The 26,948-nt window shown below is 45.8% G+C and overlaps 1 protein-coding gene across 3 annotated transcripts; it reads right to left on the bottom strand.

The window, feature by feature from the left end:
• Positions 1-49: 49 nt before the first annotated feature.
• LOC144154993 (S-formylglutathione hydrolase) lies at positions 50-26,948 on the bottom strand. 3 transcript variants are annotated; one of them, XM_077686162.1, is made up of 8 exons: positions 26,652-26,945; positions 26,464-26,562; positions 19,526-19,650; positions 16,532-16,596; positions 15,124-15,343; positions 8,651-8,752; positions 4,407-4,501; positions 84-221 (listed from the first exon to the last, which is right to left on the bottom strand). In XM_077686162.1, exons 1-7 carry the CDS (start codon positions 26,809-26,811, stop codon positions 4,421-4,423), a joined length of 852 nt encoding a protein of 283 aa, XP_077542288.1. In that variant the 5' UTR covers positions 26,812-26,945; the 3' UTR covers positions 84-221; positions 4,407-4,420. The 3 variants fall into 3 exon arrangements, with proteins under 3 accessions (XP_077542287.1, XP_077542288.1, XP_077542289.1); XM_077686161.1 differs by lacking the exon at positions 4,407-4,501 and having other exon boundaries at positions 50-244; positions 26,652-26,948; XM_077686163.1 differs by lacking the exon at positions 4,407-4,501 and having other exon boundaries at positions 26,652-26,942.

Genomic DNA, 26,948 nt, shown 5'->3' with positions numbered 1-26,948 from the left:
AGCATCACCATATTTATTACAAGGCTTCCCAACTTCTGGATGGCCGGGCCATTGGGAATAAACTCTAGGAAGGAAAGACAACATAAGTAGAGAAAAAGTTTATAAATGTTCGCAGTACACAAAAAAAGGGCAGTTGCAAAATGTCGTCACAGGGCCGCAACATGGTGCTTGATGTGGTCTTCAATGAATGAGGCAATGAAGAAGTAGCTGTGGTCATAGCCCTGCACAACACAGAAAAAGATGTCTGCACTCATTTTTTTTGCCTGGAATTATGGGGCCACCTTCTCTATCATGCTAGGTGGGAATGCTTCTATCATGCTAGCTGGCTCACAGCCATTGAGCAAGTATAATGGGGACGAGCCTGCAGTATCGTGATAGGACGAATTGTAAGCGAACGTAAGGTAAGGTAACACCGTCCCAGGCGCGATGTTCGTCGGAGACGTAGATAGACAACATGTCTGTAAGCAGTCTGTTGAGTCTCTCTGTGAAACCATTTGTCCGTAGGTGGTAAGGCATTTATGACCTTGTGTTGAGTATGAATGAAGAACATCCTCAACAACTCGCCATGCTGGCAAGGTGCACCATGATGGAGCATGATTGGCAACGTCGGATGTGCAGCTGGTGGGAAGAGCACAGGTAATGTCTTACCACGTCGTGTAATCAGTGGCGACTGCTATTCACTTCTTGCCAGAGGGAGGTTCTGGGAAGGGACCAAGCAGACTGACACCGATACAACCACAACAAAGTTCAGGGGGGATGTCCAATGGTTGCAGGAGAACTGGTGGTGACTCAGTAGGCTTCTTATGGCGTTTGCAAAGGCTGCACGTCACCCCATAGCGTCGGACAGAACGGTAAAGTCTGGGCCAGAAAAACCAATGACACACATGGTCGTAGGTGCGGGAATCACCAGGGTGGCCAGCAGTGGGAAGGTCATGAAGTTGTTTCAGGATGTCTAAACGTAGGTGGTCAGGGATGCGTATATGCGTTTTCTAGTCAGCAGAGCCAGCCATCATCTGAGCTTGCTATGGGTTTATATTACAGCAGAAACCTACCTAAAGCACACAAAACCACGTGAACTTTAAAAAAAAAAAAGTAACAGGATTTGATCCTGGGTTTGGATGTTCGCTATGCAGGAGTGGAACCATGAGACCAAATGGTTCTAAGCGATACTGAGGGCCAAAAGCGAGTGGATATAGCTTCAAACATACCCCTAGACCGCACCATGCGTCATTCGGCTGTGCTGACTACGAAACGCCTATACGCGTCACAGACAATAAGTAGCAGGTCCAGGCCATCTGGACGGAGATTCTGGAGGTAAAGGACGTCGCTCTTTAATTGAAACAGATGCGTGGAGGGTGCAGGAGAGCCGGTGTTTAGACTGTCAATGATGGATTTCAAAGAGGGATCACAGTGCTGCTCATCACTGATGTGGAGCAAGCCCGAAATGGAGACCAAGCTGGAATTTGAGTTTCGGGAGGGCCAACCAGATAACGAGAGAGAGACAGTCGACATCATGACGACGGCGACCAGACTTATAGACAACGGAGAAGAAATTGTCTTCAAGGCAACGACCCAAGTGTCCTGTGGGATCTTTCAACAGGGAGAGCCAACATAACGCATGATGATCTGCGACAGCAGGGAAGGGATGCCCATACAGGTTGGGGCGAAACTTTCTGATGGCCTAAACATGCAAGGCATTCCCACTCAGTTATAGAGTAGTTAGTTGCCGTTAGCTAGGCAATGACACAGTCTTCACCATCTTGGCGTTGAGCCAGGACGGCACCGATGGCATGACTGCTGGCATCGGTTCGCATCTCGGTAGGAGCAGCCTCGTTGAAGTTGGCCAAAATTGGTGAGGACGTAAGGAGGGATATTAGCATATCAAAGGCCTCAGCTTAGTCCGTACCCCAGCAGAGCCCCCCATCCACCACGTCCTGTCCGTACCCCCCGCCACCATATAACAATGTTTATATATGTATGTATGTATTATATAACAGTAGAGTGCTAGGCAGCTGGATGATATATTAGATTCGAGTCACCATAAAAAACATATATTATGATGTTTTGGCTGGAACGTTGAAATAAATGTTTTTTCATGGTGACTACAATCTAACACACGCACACGGAGGAAGCCCCTGACATCAGAGTTCCAGCAACATGTACTCTGAATGTAAATAAATGTTTCGCCTTTGCCAACAAACAATTCAACTGTGAAAGCTAGCTGAGAGGTTTAATTTCAAAACGTGAACATCTTAATACACCTACAATCAAGTCCTAAATTTCCTGTCACATGAGCATAAGATTTTCACTGAAGGACGCCAAGAAGCACAAACGAAATGCTGCAACCATCTTTAGAACCGAGAGCTGACACTGAAGCTAAGAAAACGTGAAGCAGCTGCAAGGCGCCAACATTGACCTGAACTGCTCTTAAACGTTGGTTCAAGGTGGCTCCGTGAGATTGTGGCACACATGAAGAAACTTAAAGGGACACTGACACAAAATTTTGAAGGCGAGATAACTTTGGAGATAGATTGATGGGAACACATATACATCATCTGCAAAATATCAGCGGCGAATACAGCCTAGAACATATTTAAAATCAATTTTAAAGTGTGCGAAACGCAACCGAGCAGCCAGCAGAGGACCACGCGCAATCGACATCCCGAGGATATTGTGTAAATAAACAACATTCAAACACGTCATGAGTTTGTGCTTGCCGCTTCCGCACTGCCGACGTTTTTCACCGGCTCGCCGCTCCAGCCGGAGGGCGGAGCTTCTGCTCTCGAGAACGAACGACCCGATCACTGGCGGCGGAGGCGCCGTGATTTCGTCAGCTCGTCGGGCAGCTGGCCGCGACCAAAGTTCTACAGCGATTCCAGGCACTCTGTTTCTATTACTGTTTATTACCATTGGATGCGGAAACGCGCCGGAGGCACCAAAAGACCACTGAGCTAGCCGCACGGTCGCTGTGCAGGCGGCGGCCACGGCCGCGAAGTGGCCCAGGCCGGTGCAGGTAGCTCGAGTGATAGCTTGTTACCGCTGCACGAAATTGTCCCCAAGTACCGACCATGGTGGCTTACATGAGAAAGGAGTTAATGATGCGATGGCGGGTTGCATTAAAAGTTGTCATTTGCACCGCTTACGAGAGCGGCACTCGAATATCCACCGCAGTGCTAAGCCGAACACATCTGTAGGCGGACCTCTAGGCAGACCGGCCGGCTGCTCCCAGCGCGCGTCTTGCCACCCACAGTCTCGAGCGTCGCGCGTCGTTCTTTAGCCGCGGTAGCATTTGCACTCGCAGCGCCTGCGTCACATCCACGGTCGCTTTTTAATTAAGCGCCTCACGAGATCAGTAGGTGGGGGCATTCGCAGAAACTGCCGTCGATGCGGATTCGACAGTGCTACGGCGGCTCTGCTTTGTGACTGATATCCCTCCAACGGTCACGTGGTCAGCTTTGTTCACACAAAATCCACAAAATCCATCGTTTCGCAGCACTCGCTGAAACCGAAACTGCGACTGGCCGCATTGAAAATGCCTCTAATTAAACAACCGTCGCACGCTGAAGCAAATCAGGTTTCTACAGGTTATAAGTAGGTCACAAGCTACTTATCGCAACAAAAAAAACAAGATGCAAAATTTTTGTGTCAGTGCCCCTTTAAGGTAGTTGAAATTAATATGTAACCATCCACAACGACATGGTTGAGCAGGCAAAACCCATTTTAATTTGGTTCAATGTTTTGATTCTTGCAGTAGTAGGCATCCCGTGTTTTAAAATAAATTGCTCTGGTAACATAGAGATTTTGAAGAAAAAAAAAAAAAAAGTGTTGTGTGGGTTTATACAACTTTGGAACCTTGATAAACAAGCTATGCATTGCCGTTTCATTACATGATATCGGTAAATAGGTAAAAAAATGCAGTTAAGGTTTCGCAGAGGCTTTCTTCCTCAAGTCATGTAGTGACCCCATGTTAAGAAGCCTATCATCGCTCACCCTTGTCTGCACAACATGTCGGTGTACTCACAGCGAGCTCACAAAGGGTCAGATAGAGTTACAACATAACATAAGCACCATGTTGAAATTCGCCCGCAGCTGAACGGGGGGGAGTGGGGGAGGGATCTTTGATACGGCCGATCAACGTGGCCGAACTGTCAGTCAACAACCTGTGTGAATGGCGCAGGCAGAAGTACCCATGGGTATTTGTAAACCGTTTACACTGCTTCGCACTAGTCTAAACTGTTTTTTTGCTCGCAGGTACTGCTCAAGCTTGCCGACATCTGTCTGACATAGCTTCTAATGAGAGTTACGCGAACGGGAACTTAGTAACCTGACCGAAAGCTTAAAACGGGAATTTACTACATGAACGCATTTGTCGAAGTAACTTTGAGTAGTCTGAAAATAAAACCAACCCGTCTTTTACTCTTCAAGCGGAAAAATAATGACCGAGAAGTAGTGATACAGCGCGGCGCCGAGAGTCCCACCACCACGTAGTTCGACTGCTTTCCTGCAATAAAAAATGCTGTTAACGTTGTTCCACCAATTGGACATGCTCCCTCCCCTCTAGCTTACTGCAGAAGCGCTCAACAGTAAGCTGGCGGTTAAAGCTCTGGGTAGATTATCACTTTTATCAATTCTAATTTTTATAAAATCTAATCTTCCTAGAGAGAGCCGGAGTGCTGGGCTACAAATGCGGAGCAAGTTTTATACTACAGTTCTCACTCGCGCACTCTCTAGGTCTTTGGCCAAGTGGGCAAAGTGTTTGATTTTAATTAATACAGGTCAGCCCGGCGGCTGCTGGTTTAAATAACGCACAATTTTTTTTTTTGCTTGAGCGGCTTTGTGCTGTTTGATATGAAAAAGGTAAGATTGCGAAAAGAATTCAGAATAAGAACGCGCATTTCAGCAGGGAAACAGTACAAACAGCCAGTAAGTCTGACACCCTGCAACAATGGTTGCCAGACAACTGAAGCAGTCGCGCCGCCGGTAACATGGATAAAAAACTGTCTGTGGCAACTAATAAAGGATGCATTGTTTTTAAAATATCGGGTTTACAGTTTTACAAAATAATATACACAAAGAGCATTTAACACTGAAATGTTCTTAAAATGATATCACAGCTAGTTGTGCTGCCAACTGACGATATTGCATGATCACTTGCGATGCGCCCGAAAATGAGCATTTCAAAGGCATCTCCTAAATTCCAGAAGCAATAATTGTGAAAATTTTTTGCATTTACGCTCTTAGAAGGTTGTTCAATCAGATAAACTTAAGCAAAGGCAAATGTATTTTCTCTTCACAACCCCTTCAAAGGGGCCATGAAGACACAATACAAGTTTATTTTATTCCAAAGATTTGGTGTTTCATGGTGCCCCCAGCAGTTGTCCGCCAGCAAATGATACTTTATTCGAAGCTATGCTTCAAAGCTGAGAAATTAAACAATTTAAAACAAAACATTGATTCCCCCCACTGAATCCTGTTTCATGACGTCTCTGATAATGTATCCAGGGCAGGCAATTAAGTTGGTATGTTCACTAGGGCTGCAGCGAACAGCGGAACTCCTTGTTTACCATAAGTCCTCTTTTTTTTTTTTTGTGACCGGGTTTGTACCTGGCTAATTTTTGTTACAATTGATAGTAATCATTCTGTGAAACATTGGTTATGCTCAACAAACAGAGTCACAAAAGACAATGTCACTTATGCCAGTTGGCCAGTGAATGCTCAACGCACTGGACGTCTGTGCAGGCATAGTGTGCGCATTATGTACTGGTGCTTCTATGTTTATGTGTGTGTTTGTAACTTCCATTGTTTACTCCACCATTCTTACTGCTATATATGGAATATGCATTAAATTTAAGCACAAATAGCTCGTTCTGCAGGCTCATTAGCCCTGGTAACTTGTGTTTGCTTTTGCCAGCCTCAAGCCCGTTCTACATGGTGCACGTTTTGTCTGGGAATTCGGTGGAATGAACATTCGCACTTGCGAAGTTTGCAATGCCTGTCAATGTCGTCTACATGGCTTGCGAACGTCAAGATATTTGCATTTCAGAGGCACATTGTTTGCAGACCGAATGAAGTCTGCCGCGAGCTAGGCTTGTTGTGATTTAAAAATAAAAAAGGGTTTTATTTTACTTTCTGGGCAAGTTGTTCCAGACTGTTTTGCAATAAATATGAGCTTATCTGCGGTTTCATACAACAATCTCCAATTATTTATCAATATACGCACACATAGCAGAGAAGACAAACACAGCAAGCAACCCTGGGTTTGCTTGTTGTGCGCACCTAGCACACCTCGGTTTACCTCAGTCGGTTCTTCTTGGGTTCTTCTGTACTTGTTCCCTGCTGTGATGTCCACCGCTTGCGCGGATACCGATTAAGCATTCGGTGAAAACAGTGCGCGACATCATGTTGTGAACACGCGCATGTTTGTTTCGGTGCACCCGCACTTACGCCGCACATATACAAGCAACACCACCTGGTTGCTAAGTGTGCAGATGGTGATGCCGTGACGTTCACCTAGCTGTGTTCCTATTGGCCAAAGGTCCGGCCCCTCTATGTCGCACGAGCCGCACGAGTGGGGGATGCTCGACCGTTCCAAACATTTGGCACTTTGCCGCAGCATTGGAAAAAGGTCGTTTTGCCGCACGAATGGCACCGCATCTGCGAATTTGCAGGAAAATTCACACCATGTAGAACGGGCTTCAGGCAATCGCACAGCTGCCCATAATACGTCATAGGTTCTAGTGCAGGAAATGAGCTAGTGGGTCGCATGGCTATTCTTTTTTCCTAATTATATAGCTTATTTTAGTGAAGTTTGCAGTAAAAGTGGTGTCGGTGTTATTCTGATGAGGCAATCTTTCAAATGAACCAAACTTGCATTTTGTCTGCATGGCCCTTTAAGGAGCTACTACCTGCTGTCTCGTTGCCATGGCCTTTTAGCGTGTACTCGCCCATCGACGAAATGTCATTTTGTAGTGCAAGCTACACTACGCTACCTCGGGCAGTCTTTGCGAGGTGACCAGTTTTGCCCTTGAGCGCTAAAGGTCAAACCACACCCCCCTCCGCAAGTGCCCGGCACAGAGCAGCAGCCTGATAACGGGGAGAGATAGGAGAGGAGGGAAAGGAGACGTGCGCAGGAGGTGGCGCAGGAAGTCGAGGAAGCCGCCGCCGCAGCGATAGGCGCGCGCCATGGACGAAGGCCACGAGGCCACGTGCGGTGCTGAACCGTGTGCGATAGAGGAAGACTAACATCCAGCTGCGGTCCCTCATACAGCGGCGAGGCTTAAACAACGCCATGAGGCGAAAAAGAGGAAAAACACTACTGTTGCGTACAGCTTCGCTACCTTCAAGTCTTACACATTAGTGTGAGATTCCTTCATTTTTTTTCGGCATCGTTTGCATTTCGCGTGATTCGCACTCGTTGAGTCGGGCAAAACCCTGTCTTTGTACGGGTCCTTGCTCAGCCACGACTGCTGAAAAGTGCACTTCCCAGGCATGACTAACGTCAACCAGACCCATGTCCACCATTTGCCGCATAAAAGCAAACGCGAAAGGAGCATATAAAGTGCAGCAAACGAGAGAGCATCCACAGGCTATGAGGGAAGAAAGATGCAAGATGGCGAACAGAAGTCGGATTACACCGGATTGTATCACGACATGGATTGAATGGAAAACTTCCTGCTCTCAACGTTGCCTCATGCTTAACGAAATCCACTAAATGTGTTGTAATTTTGCGCAATACATTGAAACTTGATTTTTACAATCTTTTTTTACATGAGTTAAAACTTAAAATCCATGACAAACAGTTTAAATTTTTGTGATACGACAGAGCTACTGATTATCTTTGTGAAAACCAAGGATTTGCAAGGACCGCTAAATGATTCCAGGACTTTCAGAAAATGCCTTGAAAATGACATTTCTACATTCAAGGGTTTTCAAGGACCCGTGCGAACCCTGCTCTCATTACTTGAAAAACAATTATTTTTACCCATAAAAATAGCACAGAAAGCAAGACCTTTTACTAAACCATTGGCTTGTTCGTTTGCTAGCGGCCAGTGTCCTCACAATAGCCACATTTAGTAGTCAGTTTATGTGGCTACAGAAAGCTTCAACAAAAAGCTTGTGCTCAATGACAAGCCAACGTTCCCTACTGTGAGCACTACCGATGGCCTCTCCTCTTGAGAAATTTGCAAGTTAAGGGACAGACTTCAAGTTGCTACTCATTAGTTCCCAATTGGCTGAGCAGACAAGGACTTCGGTATGCTAACCCATTGCCAGGAGGCCAATCCAACAGCAACCAGAAGTACAGGGCTAACGCCAAGCTAGCAGAGCCGATCACTTGTGCAAAGGACTATTCCAATTTATGCCTTGCCTAACTGAATAAAGACTATCATGTATAAAGTAGCTGTTTCTGCAAGCAAGTATTGCATCGAAAAATCATTTTTTTTTTCGGGTCTTGTTTATGCTCTTTTGGCAGCAGAAACTAATGCGTATTGCATATTTGTGCCCCAGAACCTTCACATCAAAATTATCTGCAGGCCCAACTTAACGCTCCTTTTTAGCAAAATGCTCAACCAGTGGCCAGCAATCGTGTCGCTGCTATTCTCTCCCTCGTTGCACATAAACTGGACGGATGCAGGGCCACTGCTGGTCTTACCTCTTGGATCCGCAGCGTGACACCCACACCATTTTTCTGTCCGGCGTCCACCAGACGCTCTGGAAGGAGTTGCTGCTCCTTTAGAAAGTTATCGTCCTTGCCCTGAAGAATCAATAACGGGAAAAGCACACGCAGATACTGCAGAAGTGTGTAACTCCCAAGGACTTTGTTCCTGTTCAACACTCATTCAGAAAAAGGCAGCAAATACAGCATGTGCAAGTGTTTCCAATTCCTGCGCTACTGCAATCATAAGGTCTCTTTGATTTGGCTGCATTCACAGAGCCGGCCCTCTGTGAATGCAGCGCGTGCTGCGCGTGACACCTGCACTTTTACCTTCAATTTGCCAACACTGCAGGGTACAGAATGAGTTCATGCTTTCTCTGTGTTCTCCAGAAAAGAGATGCAGAAGTGGGTGAAAAGTGCAGTATTAGTTCTGTATGATGGCAGTACTTTCAGTTAACTACTGTGAACTGGTACACGGGACCCTAGCTTACAGGGCTAAGGTTTCATGTATTTTTGTTGTCTATCAGCGAAAACTACCAAGGCTCCATGAGTCTTTTTGGAGTGCGAGGCGTTTTTGTTTTCCTCTCGACAGGAGCTAGGGACTGGGGATTGAGCGCGGCACATGCCCTGAACGTGTCAAGATAGCGTTTCTTTCATTCATGCTACTTAACTCACAAGATGCAGTGGTCTGAGTGCAGGGCAGATGTAGGCTAGGGTTCCGTGTACTTTTGTTCAACATGTGCAAAAACAACTTACTGACAAAGCTAATTTTATTGCCAATACTCAGCAGAAAGCGGCTGTAACTGTACACGTCTTCCTTAGGGGTGACCACCGTCAATGCTCAAAATAAATAAAATTTGCTCATACCTTGAAAGGGGTACTGACACCAATTTTAGTGGTTATTATTATTATACAGTTTGCTTCCTTAACTCAACAGAATGATCTAGCTGAAGTATGAATGGTGCGCAACATGTGGAACACAATTTAATTTGACCTCATTTATTGCACTGACAAAACAGGTCGAGGAGCAGTGCACAGCAAATCGACATCATTGTGACGTCACCCGGTAGTAGGAAACTGGGCCACATAGCCGAGATGCTCCAACATTCGGCACACTCGTGTGGTGCTTGGTGAGCTGCTGCCATGGCACTAGCAGTGTTCACGAACTGATGTACACAGCCAGTGCTACAGGTGTCACTAGCAGTCGCCAGAACGGCATTTTTGGTGAAAAAAAAAAAAAAAATATCCACATGGAGGAAAGGAGTTGATGATAAAGCCGAGAATCACAATAAAAGTCGCCATCAGCACCTCTATTGGAAGCGATCATCAAATGTCCACAGTGAAGGTAGGCTTAATGCCTTCAGGCAGCACAGCTTCAGTGGGAACAGAGGTGGAACAGATGATTGGCCACTTGGGGCAGTGCTTGGAGCACCAAAAATGAGGATTCGGAGCACACTTTCCAGCTTTTGGAGCAGATTGCTTTGGACCACTACTACTCAGAGCCATGCAATAAACTGCAGAAAGGAGGAGAACCACAAAGACCATTAGAACACTAGAAGAAGCTTTTAGCTGGTTTTTCCAAAAAATTATTTCAAGCACGAGAACACCAGTCCAAGAGAACAAACACAGTACAAGCAAAATTTAAGCCTACTTATCAGTGTTATAGGTTTAGGACTTCTTTTTCTGCAAATAGTGCAAGTTTGACAGTTTCCAAGAGCTTCCTCTGGCCCTCCTTCAGAAGACTCTTGCCACTTTGCACACCAGCAAAGCATTTTTTGCTCATGCCTCTTGATATGAGGATATCAGCATTGCTCAACATCTTAGCTGAATTGATTTCAGCCCGCAACTTCTTGCGGTTTGCCAGCCTAGCTTGTAGCACTGGAATCACCTGGCTTTGATTTCTTTTCGCGTGGTTCTTCCAATGCTTGGCCTTCAAGTCGCTGCATCTGACATTTCCAAGAGCCCTTCACAAGCTCTGATGAGCTCTCCACTCAGGGGCACTGCTGCTAAATTGCGGCCAAATCTTTCTGAGAACGACATTATAGACCAAAGGCCGTTGACACTTGAAATGGAGAAACTAGTTCAATCCTGAAGCCTTCGCCTAGTTTCACTGAAGCCTCTCTCTACATCTGCGTTTCCATGCGAGAGGCTTAACAGCGCTTTTACAAGTGCTCCCAGTAATGGGTACCTTAGGGCCCCATCAGCTAGCTCTAGCTCAAAGAGCTTTTGCCAGAACTCGTCCAGCCGATCAAAAGGGCTATAGGCGATGTTTTCTGTCGTGACTTAAGGCTGAATTCATCTATTAAAGAGGCTACCTGGTGAGGTGCAATTATTGGGGAAGCTCTTAGCCAAGTTCCTCATGGATGCAGCAGAAGCTTCTACACTGAAAAGGCTTGCTGATGAGCTGAGGCCCCTCAGCACAGAATTTTGAAGTGGAAGCCTGGAGAGCAGGTATCCAGCGGCCTTTAGGTAAAGTTCCTTGCTCCTACTTGAACTGTTTCTTTTGATGCCATGCCCAGTCAGCGAGGGTAGTTTCGGTATCTGTGCTGATTTCAACGTGCTCCTTCCAGTTGGATGGTAGATCAATTTCAAGAAGTTCTCCAGACTTTTCCTGGTAGACTTCTCGGCGCAAAAAACATCCAAGGACCTTCTTGACCAAAACTTCCATTTTAGAAAAGAGGACGTGTAGCAGTGGCTCTGTTTTTTGGAACAAGGTCGAAAACCCGATTAACAAATCAGTACAGTTGTGCAATCAAAGTGCCTTGGACAGGAAAGCTTTATCTGCGAGAGGTAGGTTCAGGCGGTTATAGAGCACACCACCGCGAGCATTTCAACCCGACAGCACCACTTCTTTCACTGCTGGCAGCTGTTGAATGAGTTGGTCAAGAGCCAGGCCAAGTGTCAGCCAACGCAAGCTCATGTGTCGAAGAGAAACATTCTCAAGTAGGCTGAGGGCATTCTGGCTGGCTTTCAGACGCTCACTTTGTGATGCAGAGCTTCTGAAGAAGCAATAAGTATCCACAAGTGCTGCTTCTACATCACTGCCCAATTCAGCTAGTGCATGACCAAAGGCATTTTGCACTTTGTGCAACGAACACTCCCCAATATCAAGAAGGGCAGGGCTGACATGTTTTTTCAGCTGTTTTTTTAGGCTCTTCATTACATAAGGCCCGCCGCTGTAAAAACACAACAGGTTGTCTCTTGGAAGGTCTTGTACTGCTTTCTTCACAGCATTGACGAGAACATCTGCTCTTGCTGATACCAGGTGGAATGATGGCAAATATTCAAAAACTCTTTTTGTCGGTCAGAACAGTATCTCACGAGCACATCAAGCTGTAGGCAGCGCTGTTCCGGAGATGGCGTCTCGTCAATTTGGATTGGGAAAAAGGCTCTCTGTGTATTCAACTCCTGGACTACAATGCTGTTGAAATAAGGGCCCAATCCAACAGACACTATGCAAGAAACTTTCTTTCTGCCGCACTAGAAGTTCTTGGCAATCTGCGAGTCAGTGAACATTAGGGAAAAATAGCAGAAGCTGCATCACCTCATAGAAAACGGCAATATTACATTTTGTTTTCGCTCCCTGGAGAAAGCACCATTACCCTGCGACTGTTTTGGAGCAGACACAGAGCAATTATTCAAATTAGCACACTTTTGGAGCAGCATGAAGCAGGATGACCCTCTCGGCGCACCTTGGAGCAATTGGCGCAGCAGTTCCGCCACTGTGGGAACCAGCAGAGGCCAACGCCTCTGCTGGCCTTCGCAGTGTTACAACTCCCACGAAAAACAGTGATGTCATGGCGTGGCTCTGCCATACACACTTCAGGACTCAAAGAAATGGAAACCGAAACGCATAATCTTCAGGCTGTTCTATGTAATAAATTACCCCGCACTCAAGTGCTGTTTGAGCATTGTTAGACCATTAAACATCGATAAAAGCAACAAACATGGAACATAAAAAATTTAGTGTCAGTACTCCTTTAACCTAAATTCTGTGACACCTCAATGTCGTATGCTGAAAAGTTTTGCTGGTAACCCATCTTCACAGAATAGAATAGCTCATTTTTTCTAAATACTGCCATCACGCACAGACATACATGCTAGAAACTAACGTTTTAAAATCCCAGCACCTACTGTGAGATCACAGCGCCACGACACTGCAGCTCAGAGTCATTGTTAGACTTTCACAAAGCACAATAGCAGTTCAACACCAAGACAACTTAACAGTGTGTTTGCAGCTTAGTATTAATAGCATATGCAGATGGCACACACACGGTGCTCAAGCGAAAGCAGAGACGTCCACGGCTGCATTTGACCAGAGGAATTAAGCTATCTGCCGTGAGATGCAGGAGATACAAACGAAGAGAAAAGAGCAGCAATCAACAAAAGACATCTTGACAAACGTGGGAAGAATAAAGATGATGATCTCGAGCCCTTCTGTTACAGGTTTCACAACATGTCTGTGCCATCCTACCCCGTCAAATCAAGCACAAAAATACGTGATGCAATAGAAAAAAAAAAAAACCCAAAGAAGAAGGGGGGCAGGGAGAGAGACGCAAAGGATAAGTCAAAGAAGTCATAAATATACACATTTTCACCCTTTGTGCATGTGTTTTTTTTTTCCCCCCAGCCGACCTTAAAGGCCAACTGCACTCAAAATTTTTTTTGTCCAAATAAGTAGTCTATGCTCTTAAAATCACCGTGGCGAAATCCTTAGCTTCGTAATCACAGAGAGCGCCAGGTACCGCCGTTCAAAGTACCTCCGAGCAGATGACGTTTGCACCTGGCGGAGAGTCGCCGTAACGAGTTTCGAGCGGCCTGTGACGGAGGTTGGGAAACTTGTACCGTGAAGCTCGTGCTTCTCCGGCGACTTGCAAGGCGCTCCGCCGGGCGCAGGGATGCGTTCGCCCGGGGTTTCTTTGCTACACCAGCGCGCTGTACCGGCGTCGCCATCAAGTGTTTAAACTAACCGCATAGGCAGTAATATCCACCATTTTTCTCAATGCAAAAAAAAAAAAAAAAAAAAAAAAAAGATTACAAGCTTAAACCTATTCAGGCGCTTGCGAACGTGTTGGAGTTAGCAAAACTCTTTTTACTTGAAAATAATATTTTTACTCAAAGAAAAAAAAAAATAGCGCGAAATGAGCACTTGCCTTACATTTGTCATTCCTATTGCATTTACCACAGAAAAAAAAGATATATTATAAATTATTGACCACTTGCACTTCCGCGTCCAATATTGGCCTCATTTGGGCTGGCCCAATGCCACCTCTATCCTTTAGACATTTCCAAAATACGACCCAAATAGAGTTCTTGTACACGCGGCTATAAACATTTGTGCGACTTTTGTCTCCCTAGCTAAGTGAACCAAAATCAGCCTTTCTCGTAGTAACAAATTAATACACCCGCACAAATATTGGCCGTCGTATTTTGGAAGTGCGAAAACTAAACTGCTCCTCTCCTAATCAATAGATTATATTTTTGTTCGATTCCCAAGTGAAGTATTTACTTTGAGCGTTAGATTTAGTTTATTTGAAAGTAAATTGTTTTCAACAGTACCTGTCTCTGGTTAAAGTTAGATAGGAAGTGTTTTCCTGTTTTAGTGCGTCATTTAGCTCTGGAGGCGGGCTTATAGTTTCAGATCCCTTTTATAATTCGATTCTCGATGTGCACACAGGGGAAAAAATACTAGGCCAATATTCACGAAGCTGTTTGCATGTAATGTATAGTAGAAATAGTGATTTATCTCCGCCCGCGTGCAATTTGTTCCCTTCAGAGAGGGCGACGTGATAGCCAAGGGGTCGGCTATAATAAAAGCTGTTTTTCGATATCGTATACGAGCAAATAGCTTTGTAAATCAGGGTCCGTTTTCTACTTGCAATGCCAAAAATTGCTATTCCGGCAGTTATTATGATGGAAAAAATTACTGTCGGGCGGTCTACTTCATCTCGATTGATAGCAACGGGATGCCGGAATTGCGCCCAACTCCATTATCATGGGCAAACGTTAGTGGAAGTTCTTCTGTGGAAATAAAAAAGCGAAACGCGGCGCTACCACGCGCATTTGAAGGCGGCTCTGAGCGGCCGCCGGCTCTGGCGCGGTTGCTTCCGTTCCCTCACGTACGTCACGTCCGGCTGCCGCTATGGCCGCCTTTTCTATTCAGTTTCGGTTCCGAAAACGCGATTGTCGCGAGCCGTTTGCGTTGCGCGCGTTGATGTTTGAAGCGCAGTATTTTGCATTTCGCACCCTTTTTATATGAACTGTTAGGTGACATTATTTTTACAGTGTCGAAAATTTGAGTGCAGTTGGCCTTTAAGGTGACAGTTTCCATTCCTGGCCTAACAGTAGCGTGCAAAACGAGCCAGTTCATCACAGAAGCGTTTACACACGCTAAAGAGGGCCCAGTGACCAAAACTGGTTCGGTGCAGTTGCCACCATGTGCTCTTAGTTGGAGGCAAACCTTGGCTCACCTGGTCAATGAGGAACCACAGGGGCGGTCCCTTGTACTTCTGCACAAGGCAGGTGGCGTCGTACTCCTCCCAGGCCTCCTTGTCCTCGCCCAGATAGTTGGAGAAGGCCTTGGTGCCCCAGGGGCAGTTAGTGGGGTTGCAGATGGGCGCAAACGCAGACACGCTCTTGTACATGCCAGGATTCTTGAGGGCACACACGAGCGCTCCGTGGCCACCCATGCTGCACAAGCGCAACAGTAGCCCTTCACTGAGCATAAGCGTTCACAAACAAGCTTCCCTCAGCTCTAGCATTGGCCCAGCAACAGCCACAACGTGCAAGGCTAGTACTTCACGGCGCATACATAAAATTCAACCTTCCAAAAGGCAATGCCGAGCTCACCATGTTAAAATTGAATCCAACATGCAATTTTTATGCCTGTCAGCTTGGTGACTTGTCAGTTGTCAGCTTGGCGGTGTGCATGTGTTTTCTCCACCAAGTGTAACAATGCCTGTGATGAGAATTACTGAAAATGGCTTGCACCATGCGTGGTTGGTGTTGTGAATGGTAAACCTTAGTTTAATTTGAGATTAAAAATTGACATTCTCCAGAACCCCTTAACACCGGCAGTTGTAAGCTTCACACAGCTTTGTAGCTTAAAAACAATTCTGTCATAATTTTTCTGCTTGAATGCTTCAAATTATATTTCATCCTGGGATTTTCTATTTGACACAAGGTGGAAAAAAATTCGAGCAAAAGTAAATAAAACCTGGTACTGCACGATTAGAACCTTCATGAACAGAGTTTGGTGTCTTCAAAAAAAAAAAAAAAAAAAAAAGAGCAGCCACCCAAAGACGGACAGCCTATTCACACAAGTTGAGGTCCCCCATTTTCATGTGATCAGTATTGATGCAGACTGACAGGGTTTGCAGAGCAAGGTGAACACAATTTTCTGGAAGTAACATTCTGCACAACATTTGCTATGCGCTTCAAGCAGGCTTTCATGCTGAAATTTATTTTTGATTGTAGGGTTTTAACGCGCCGACGCAACGCAGGCGATGAGGCGCGCCGTAGTGGAGGTCTCCGGATTAATTTTGACCACCTGGGGATCTTTAACGTGCGCCGAAATCTCGTACACACGGGCGTTTTTGCTTTTCGCCTCCATCAGAAAAGCGGCCGCCGCGGCCGGGAATCGAACCCACGACCTCGTGCTCAGCAGCGCAACGCCTTAGCCACTGAGCCACCGCGGCGGGTTGAAATTTATTTTTAATCCATATATGGGACATCGTGGCTGACTCTGCTCTACGCACACAATTGGCAGCCGAAACAAACATGGTTAAGGGCTACAAGGGCTGCTCCACAGCTTGTCAAAGTCAAACAAGCAATGCACTCGTATTGGGCGCGCACACTCAACATCGTTGGTCAACATACCTGTGTCCGAATATGCCTTGTCGAGTAGTGTCAACAGGGAAGTTTTTCTTCATTAAGGCAGGCAGCTAAATTTGTTTGCACACAAAAAGAAAGGGCGACCACCATTAGCACTGAGCCTTCTATACAGGCACCTTCTATAACTCCACAATACATTGGATGCCAACTGCAGGATGAGGGTTTCTATATAATAACACTTGTACGTGAAGCCCTCTCTTTTCCACCCCGTTCACTTATCTCACTTCTCTGCCTAATTCTCTGCTCTTTGTCCATCCATTTCTTGGCGACCATGTTGCTGCTCAATGTGCTTAATCACCCATGCTGAGTTATTATTAACAGAGGAATGCAAACACGGAACACTGAAACATCAGACATTCTGATGGTACGAGTACAAACTACCAACTCAGCTTTTTTTCTTAAACAGCGAGAATTCACATACGCAGCATCACACCATGAAAAACAAGTAAAGTCAGACAAGGCAAAAAAGATGGATCAGAAAACCATAAAAAATAGTTGACCGATTCTTGTGAGTATGTGTGCTTGTGGGTTGGAGCCATTAAAGCGAGATAAAGGAGCCAGGGCACATGCACTACTCGTGGTTGTGATCTTGATGAATTGCACATGTGGTCACGGACTGTTTTTGTTGAAGGCCGACACTCTGAGAGAATCGACTTTTACTGAGCCCTTAAGGTCTGTGCATGACTTCATGTACTAGGCCCCCCAAATTGCCCAGATCATCTTTTGTCTTCACATTTGCCATTTGGTAGTTCTGTCTGATTGCAGTGCACACTTGCACTTTTTGCAATTAGCTTCCAGAGTCCTGGATGCTTGAAGCTGTTGGCACTTGTACAAATGCTCATTCAGTCTTTCACTGAGGCATTGCCCCACCTGCCCATAAAAGCACCTTCCACAAGATGAGGGGACATTACGTGCAACTCAACTTTTACATTCCACAAACTGAGTTGCATGATAAACTGTACAATTTTGGCTGTGTAGCTTTGTTTTTCCATTTTCCCTTTTGGCAAACGTTTGCACAGCACAGATTGCACAGCTTGTCACGCAACTCAGTTTGTGGAATGTGAAACTGGTGTTGCTTGTAGTATTGCCTTTTCTTGAACTCGCAAATTGACTCCTACAGATGCACACCTGTGCACAAAACGTGACTGACAGTTTTTGATGCTTTATAATCCTTCTTGAGGGTTTTCCCCATGGCAGCGATGAAAATACCACCCACTCCTCCACCTCACCACCCATCACTCTGATTCACCGCCCACTGCTTTCAGTAGACCATCCACCACTTCGACTGACCCATTTAAAATGCATGCCTGAAGAACTAAACACTGCCACTGTGCAAGAGCAATGGCAGCTGGCCACACCTTCTGCTACCTGGTTACATGAAAAGGAGTCTGACCAAGTGGCTTTGAAGTCTCAAAGATTGCCAGCTGCATTTAAATCTCGGAGTCAACACATAAGCTGATCACCTTCTTATTTTGTTTAAGAGCTTCCCCATTTCACCACATTTCAGTACCACGATACTCAGTATTGTACCAGAGTTGTTCAATTTTTGTGACGATAATTCGAAAATCTTGAATTTAACGTCAATCCCCCCCCCCCGTCCTCAAAACTCCCACCCCTCAAAAGTTTCTGTGGAGAACCTTGCCCTTCTTTTTTTCCTTTCGCTACATTATTTCTTTTCTGCAGTGTAACACCTCATGTACGTGTAAATTCTCGCTATTTAAAAAATTGAGTTGCTACTTTGCACTTGTACGTCAAGATGTCTCCTACTTCAGCAATCCCTGTTTTCATTCTTCGCCAGTAACAACTCCGCACGGTTATCCAGGATGAAGTATCAACTAGCCCCTATCCTAGCCTTACTTGCTGACTGTGCATTCAAGACAGCCTGTGTGATTCATAATACATTCCAATTAGATTAAAGATATATATAATTCTGCTTTTCTATGGCACACTGAACTGCAAGAAGTCACCGACTGTTGTACCAGATTGCAGTTCAATAAATAAAAAGGGTTAAAACTGCCTGATAGTGTGTATATAAATCTTGGAAATAGCCTACAGTAGATGACACTTTCATGAAAGGTAGTTTTTATTTTTACAGGCACTGCACTGATGGCTGTACCTGTCAGTACAACTGCAGGTTGCGCATCGCATGACGTCTATACAGGGTAGCAACAATCTAGGTACTGATGTATGGCCACTCCAATGACCACAGCATATGTAGCGGATATATCATTTCCAATGCTTCTAGCAGTGGCATTACATAGGCAAGAATTGCCATCAAACACTGCATTTGACCAGGCTATCCATATATATGGGCCAGAGACTATCATCAGCAGCAAGAATAGCTTCTTATTTTTCAGAAGTAAAGAAATAATTTGAATTCTCCCAACGAAAAATATGCATGAAACTAGTATAGTTGAACCTGGTGCAGCATTAACAGTCACACTCTTAAAAAAAATTGCCTCCATCTCCTCGCGAGGGAACCCTGGTGTGATGCAGCGCATCTGGGGGTTCAATTGGCGTTTCCATTGGGTTGATTCTCTACATCGCGTGAAACGTATTGTGAATGCGTAGGATGCCTTCCATCACATACGGATGTTCTCATACACGGGACGATGGAGGCAATTTTACATTATCATGCACATGCATACACGAAATGAGAAAGTACACGTGTTTTAGCGGCCACCACCCAGCGCGATACCCGCTTTATATTCACAGCGCTTGAAGGAGAGGAGACCGCGGAGGAAAGTCGCGCATGCGCGCACATGCGCACCGGAGCAGCTGTTAACGCAGCGAAGCGCGTGCCAACCAAGCGCACCAGCTGTCGTTATGCTAATGCGCGGGAGTGAGAGTGTTGCACACAGCTGTGGGAGAGGCGAACGGAGGAGGGCTGCGGACGGACGCCGCCGCCGCCGACGCAGGACGGACATGCCTCAGAGCAAGAGATGCGCCGCATCTAAAAGAGGACAAAAGGTGATCTACCTCTTTAGTTACGTAGGAATACATCTTGTAGTTGTCCTTCCACTTCCCTTGAGTAGCGTCCACATAAAAGCCAGCGCCGGTCCCAAGGTCATAGCTGTCATCCTCTCCCTCTATGTTGCATCCACCTGAAGTTAGCCATATTGCAAGCAATATTTGAACCCAGCTCTGCTTATCTTTCTCGAATAACCAACGCACAGTCAGACACAGCCTTGCAACAAGTTTACCAATCTGATAATTTTATCCTATTAAATAGATTCTTCAGACACTACCAAAACTTGGATTCAGTTGGATATATCCATCTCCCTTGATGAAAGAGTTGATCACTTTGCTAATGTGATCACGTGGGTAACGAAGTGTTCCCACGGGATCACATCATGGAACCAGCTTGCATTGTGGTTTCATGCAATGCTTCGTAAAGCTCACTCTACCCTTCCTGTGTACACAGGTGAATGGCAATTGGCACAAGGTCATAAAGCCTCAACCCCAAATTACGGAACATGTACTGACACGATCTTTTGGAGGGGCATATGTGAAGTACTTCGTTTATCTGCAACTACAATCAATGAAAGCCTTGTTTCCCGCGTGTCTCAATGTCTTTTTACAGTTTCCACAAGACAGTAAAAGCACCTAATACCAGCAGATCTGACAACTCAGCTGTTGTTTACGCTAAACAAATGTGTGTGCATTTATGAGAGAGTGGTAGCGCGCCTTGAGTACGGATGATACCATATTTGTGGCAAGGAGACATCAGCGCCACTTGTGGATCACCTGGTTTGTTTATAGCACAAATCTGCAATAAAATTACGGATTTTCGGATGGGAGCTTGGCTTGAAAATTTGAGTTGCCAATCACATCCCTAAAGCTTTCTTGTTTTTTTTTATTTCGTAGTGCACAGCTTTACAAGTAAATCAAGAACAACTATGTGTGATCTGTGTGCAACTACCATGAACAAAAATTTATTTGCCGAAGTGGCTGGCCCATTCACGACTCAACCTTGAACAGAGGAAGTTGCCTTCCACTCTGCATCTTGCCACAATTATTGAAAAGCATTTCTTTCATAAACAAATTTTACACATATGAATGCAGAATGATACTACCTAGGCATGTTGATTTTATTTTTCATTTATACACACTGCAGTCTCCATGGGGCTAAGCAGGATTTTCCATTGTCTTATTTAATTCAGTGGTTCAGGTGAGAACAACGATGTGCCTTATGTAACGTTATCAGTGCTGCAGGCATTAAAAGGTAAGCGGTGAACACTACGTTTTCTAGTAGACATGCTCAACAAGGACTGGCACAACTACTATTTTTGCACACTGAAATTTTTGAGGACCACGGAACCTAATGAAGACGTGCCCCTGTCGCATGGTCATCTCGTGGCCATTGGTTTCAGAAAGCAGGGCTACCTCAGCCTCTTGGGTATCAGATCTTTTCACGCCGTACTGCTATTGACAACTTGATTGTTAGAACTCCAATGAGTTCCAGGACAACTGAAGTAGATAACTGCCGAAAATGGCCATGTGACTAAAGCACTGCAAAAGCCTGGGCCAGGTACCTATTCCTTGCAGTCTAGGGCTAGGCACAAGTCGGGCCTGGTTCTCCAGAGGCAAGCCACACTGTTTATGAAAACTAATGAATATGCGACAATCAAATGCAGTTGATCATTTGTAATTTATTTATTTGTACCATATTCATAGTCTATAAATTGACTGGAACATTTCGACTATTTTCCTGTGTAATGTTTCAAACGAGCGTACTTACACCTTCCATTCTGATTTTGATTTATTGATTGTGGGGGATTGTGGAGTGAGGCGCACCGTAGTGGAGCCCTCCACTACGGTGCGCCTCAGGTGCTGGCGCGCACCGTAGTGGAGGGCTCCAGATTAATTTTGACCACCTGGGGATCTTTTACGTGCGCCGAAATGTCGAACACACAGGTGTTTTTGCTTTTCGCCTCCATCAGAAAAGCGGCCGCCACGGCTGGGAATCGATTGATTGATTGTGGGGTTTAACGCGCCGACGCAACGCAGGCGATGAGGCGCGCCGTAGTGGAGGGCTCCGGATTAATTTTGACCACCTGGGGATCTTTAACGTGCGCCGAAATCTTGAACACACGGGCGTTTTTGCTTTTCGCCTCCATCAGAAAAGCGGCCGCCGCGGCCGGGAATCGAACCCGCGACCTCGTGCTCAGCGCGGCTGGGAATCGAACCCGCGTCCTCGTGCTCAGCAGCACAACGCCTTAGCCACCGCGGCGGGCCCATTCTGACTCTCATCTTATTTCTAAGCCAATACACAACGTTTTAAAGCAACACCTTAAAATTCAAGGGCCCTTATTTCATCACTGTGGCACCAGTTAACACAGCACACGAAGGATTAAGCTACATGAAACTTTACTCTGGTTTTCACATTTAAAACTGCGAAGAGGTGCATATAAACAAGTATCTTTGTTAAGTCCTACTCGTGTCGTAAAAAAAATAGAGGTCATAATGACAATATAAATGAATATTCTGATCGCCCTTCCAAATTATTGGGGTGAAAGCCAGAAGAACAATGTCATATTTTCATTGTCCACCACACTAGCTCATTCGAACAGAGTATGTGTACAGGTGCTATTTCAGCCGGGCCGACCCTACAGACAAGCATTTTTGATCCGGTTCTGCCTGGGTCGAGTAAGATGGCCAGTTAGTGGAACCAACCTCAAAAAATAGGCCCAAGCAGTGCTTCATGTGTGACACTACCTGAACCCCACCCAGTTTTGCGGCCATTGGTTTCAATGGCCACAATGACCGCAACCACAATGATAATTGAACAATGGCATTAGAGGGGACATGAAGATAAAATAGCTTGGTTCATCACAAACTGACTACTTTATACCAATTTTAACAGAAATTTCCAACAAATCATCTAGCTGATAAAAAAAAAGCAGAGGCAGCAGTAGAGACTTGCCAGGACCTCATGGCCACTCGCCCAGACCAGGGACTTGTTTGTGCAATGGACGGCCACCGATCAAAGCCACTGCCAAGAAATGTGACTATGTGACTGAAGTGTCTTTAGTTCCATTTGATCGTACCACTGCATTGCTACACTAAGGTTAACACACTGATAAGTGTTTTTTACTGCTCCCCCATTACGTTACTGCTGACGTGTAGTGGGAAATTTGGAAGTTTTTCGATATTCTTTTTTCGGTTAGAAAAACATACAGTTCAGTGAAAAAAATAAACAGGGACTGCGAAAAGACAAGGCACAAGGGTGAACCATGCAATACCAACTAGGCTGATTGAACACGTTACTAAAAAAACGTCTTTCAGGGCTAGAATGCAGTTGAGAGAGTTACCAAAAGCCAGTCCTTTCAAGTTAAACAAAGTTAATTGAGTCTTCATGGCCACTTTAACTGTCTATGTCTTCATGCTTTCCTGATGTTGCACAGAAACATTTTAGCACAATAGTGCTAGACGTGCCATGAGCAAAGAACTCATCTAGACTGTTGTGAAGCCTCCCGGGTGAAAGAATGTTGAGCCAGCAAGAAAGAGGAGGAGGGCACACCTCCATTGCTAGGTAGTACCCAGGCACACTGGGCATGATCGGTGAAAGAATGTCGATTTAGCAAGAGAAAGGTGCTTCTTTCTTGCCAGAAGAAACGTTCCTGGTACTGGGATCGGGCAGCTGGATGTGTGGCGCCACCACTCGCTGCTCCCCTCATTACTGGAATGGGCCGACGCATTGGACTATGCAGCCTTCCGTTGTTTTTGTCGTGTTTGCTTCGGTGCTTTCAATGTCTAGGTGGTGTTGTGAGCAGGATGTGCGGTGAAACGAAGTCTAGGCAGATGTGTTAAGTTATTAAATGCACTAACGGCTATGTAAACTCGTTGGATGCTTCCAAGGTTGGGTACAGGCCTCACTGACATGAGTGCTATTTGCAGCGCTGTACGACTGGCGTCACCCAACTTCCGTACGAATAGAACTATTAATATTAGTGTTAATTTCTGCCAATTTAAATTATTTACACTGGTTTCAATGACTACGGTTTCCACACCAGCCTTCACGGTGGGATACCTCAATGCATGTGCTTTGAAGAGAAAAGCACTTGCGTACAAGTTCAATTACCGTGTGGCCATGGAAACGTCACGGCAGTCTACACTTGCTTTCTGTAACCGTGACCTTTGTGCCTTCTGTATCCAAGAGCGATTGCATGGGAGCCCGAGATCTGAAGCGCAACTCCCGTGTTTGTAGAAGTCCTTTTATCGAGAGCCAAAGTAATTTTGCCACCCAACAGCCCAAGCTACAAACCCTCCTCCTTTCTTCCCCATTTTACCACCTGTGTAGAATAAAGGCTGGCACTGAATGATGTCCGAGGCGTTAAAAATGTGGCAGAGCGTTAACGTCAGCCTGTGTTTTTTAAAAGGGTAAGCAATCTTTGCTGAGTACCTCAACGCCAACCATGTAAAGACTTGTAAAAAAACTAAAAACTTGCGACTAGCTGCCTCAAATACAGGTGCGTCAGCTCGAGTCCTCCAGCACAGATGCATTTCCAACATGCTGGAGGGTTTGGATTTGGATATGGGTGCATGGATGCACAAAATCATCCAGCCCTCTGTATAACGACAACAATGGTTGACCGCAAAGCTTTCTTTGTGCGAAATAGCATGGGGCAGGGTCAGTCAAAGCCGCTGCAATTAAGAGACCAAACTGCGTGCGGGTCAAATTCAAAGCTCAGCTAGTCAAAGTCCAAACAGTCCGAGAGTCAAAGTGCAAATGCAGACGGCAAACAAGGAAACTCTCATGAGAAAGCTTCGCGTTACACGATCATCGTTGTTAGATGCAGGAGTGCTTGATTTTTCAAGCGTAGGTGGCAGCCTGTGGTAAAATGCAACCACAGCATTCAGTTGTGAAACTGAGGGCAGGTTTTCGACACCCTCCTGTCTCTTGTCCTTCAGCCACACAGTACTTGTTTTTTTTTTTAACTATTAACCCCAACTAGCCAGCAACCATTGCAAGTCTTATTGCAGGCAAAAGTAATGCTCTACCACAACAAGCAATACCGTTCTACTATCATGCCGTATTTATTCTGGCAACGATTCCCAATGGCTGTTGCTAACGCATTTCTGTGAAATTAAACACGGTTTTACAGAAGCAATGAAGTTGCTTAGCGACACCCCTCAGCCTTTTTGTTTTGGGGTAAATCTTAGAAGGTACATCCCAACTTTGTCTTTCGCTCGTGCACGACGCCGTTTCGTCATCAACTGACAAAGGCCAGTGCCCTAGCATACTTGGATCGGCTGTTCACGCCGGCTTTGCAGGACCATTCAGCTGCACTATATTCCTCAATACTACAAACTGCACCCAGGCAAAAATACTGCACGAAAAATGTGCACGAAGGAACAGACCTGCACTTCCAGCTCGGCTTCCAGCTTGGCGCATCGAGTGTCGTCTGCTATTTGCAATTACCGAGCATAAGCGTAAATAAATACACTTTGCATGTCTCGCAAAGGTCACCTCTACTTTCAGTATTTACCAATATGAGAAAGGTCCTTGTGGTTATCTAAGTTTTGCAAGCCGCACCGCAGCAGAATGACTGAAAGCCATGCTAAAGTACGCGGCGCTGACCACCGCATTTCACTGGTGAGCAGTTCGCCACTGGCGAACTGCTGATGGTGGTGCCATACAATGGCCGCCCGGTCCCTACAGAGGTGTTGGTGTAGGCATCAATGAAGCTGTACCATCAGTTGATTGTTCAACGGAACGCTGTGCAAAGAAAGCAACGACAGCGGCCGCCTCGTTCAGCTGTCTCTGCTTGCTGCTGTATGCACAGCGTAGGTGTGTAGTGCGGTCAATGTAAGCATAGGTAAAGCAGGGCCGTCAGTTGATCTTGCAGTGGGATGCCATGGAAAGCCGAGCAACAGTGATGGCAACAAAATGACAATGGGAATCAACAGATCCAGCTGTGCGAACGTCTGCTAATTCGCATATGCATAACCACTTTTAACACAACTGTCAGTTAGTTTAACACTACGCCCGGTGAACTGCTTCACGTGCTCGAGGTAAACACACACCAGACAACATAATGAAGGATGTCCTGTCGCTTAAACCCAAGCCAAAGGTAGCACTGGACAAAGGGGATAATCTCTGCCACTGGGCCAGATATAAGCTCCACTCGGAATGAACACCATTGCTCTGATTGACCACAACAACAGTTAGCGCAGCGACAACATATGATGAGAGACACACATCCAGTGGCTGGGCATCAGCGATAGACACAGGTGGTACACCCTGTGATACCGATGGAGACTTCTTGTCCCCTTCACAAGGGGTGGCTCACAAGAGATGAAACGTGGCAGAAAAGGCTGCCAAGAAGGGACGGCAGGGGGAGTCCACGACAGTCGCAGATCACTCCCTGTGACCAGCCAACAATTTTTCATTGTAAATAAATGTAAAGGTTGACATTCCAGTTGAGTCATTCGATGAGACATCCAGAGTCATATTCTTGTCGCTACTGCTGCTCAGAGGCCAAGAACGGCTAAAGAGTTTTAACTGGAACTATAACTTCGCCAAGCCAAGAATCACCAAGGGGAAGCACCCTGCTTCTGGTAATCTCGATTTCTTCCCGCAAAACGACGATCATTTTTCCATGTGCAGTTTCGCATAGGGCAATAATTCGGCTATGATGAGCGCCACGCCGGCATTCCACGCCAAGCAGAGTGGCACAGTGCATTGATTTCGGTGGTTCCGTTCCACACGTGAACGTCCTCGGTGTAAGGAGGCGAGAGAAGTTCTGCCCAACATCTGTCCCTCTTGGAGTGCAGGTCCAAAGGTAATGCGCATATATACATTTTACTCCTACTCAAAAAAAAAAAAAAACGCGTAAATGATAGTTAATGCTGCGCAAATAGCAGATCGCTACGTCACAAGCAAAGTGGCAAAGCATGCAATGAAAACTTACGCGGGCTTGTGTCGGGACAAACTATGGCCACTGACATTTCACTGGCATACCGCTGGGCTCCAGCTTTCTGGATGAAATTTTGCTCAGTACACGTCAGTCCTGCAATTCAAATAGGTAGCACGGTGAGGCACGTCATCAAGCTGTCATCGTGTGATCGCTTCACACCAAGCAGCCAAAGTGATACTTGCCAGATAGCCAGTAGAGGATAGGCACGGGAGACACCTCCGACCTCGGCGGTAAGTAAATCGCGAACTTCATCGAACATTTCAGTGTTTCGCTAAAATGACTGTACACTTTCTGCAAGCCCCCGAAACATTTGTTGCTAGACACCAAAGTTAGGGATTCCATTTCTGTGCAAAGCGTGTTCTGCTTTCAACTGCAACGCAAACCCAACAGCAAACCTAGCTTGAGCTTGCACCGACGATAACACCACAGAACCGCCCGTACTGTAGAGTACCACGTGGTGTGTTTCAACAATTTTTTTT

The sequence above is a fragment of the Haemaphysalis longicornis genome, unplaced genomic scaffold, assembly GCF_048455015.1.
Source record: "Haemaphysalis longicornis isolate Haplotype H1 unplaced genomic scaffold, Haemaphysalis longicornis Haplotype H1 scaffold_1, whole genome shotgun sequence".
In the NCBI taxonomy this organism is placed as follows: domain Eukaryota; kingdom Metazoa; phylum Arthropoda; class Arachnida; order Ixodida; family Ixodidae; genus Haemaphysalis; species Haemaphysalis longicornis.
This window is presented reverse-complemented; position numbering and strand designations above follow the sequence as displayed.

Coding starts and splice junctions, on each gene's coding strand:
- LOC144154993 (XM_077686161.1), bottom strand. CDS start 26,811: ATGGAATCCCTAACTTTGGTGTCTAGCAACAAATGTTTCGGGGGCTTG. Junction 19,651..26,463: donor TTGTCCCGACACAAGCCCGC/GTAAGTTTTCAT, acceptor GGCTAACTTCAG/GTGGATGCAACATAGAGGGA. Junction 16,597..19,525: donor ATTCCTACGTAACTAAAGAG/GTAGATCACCTT, acceptor AAACAAATTTAG/CTGCCTGCCTTAATGAAGAA.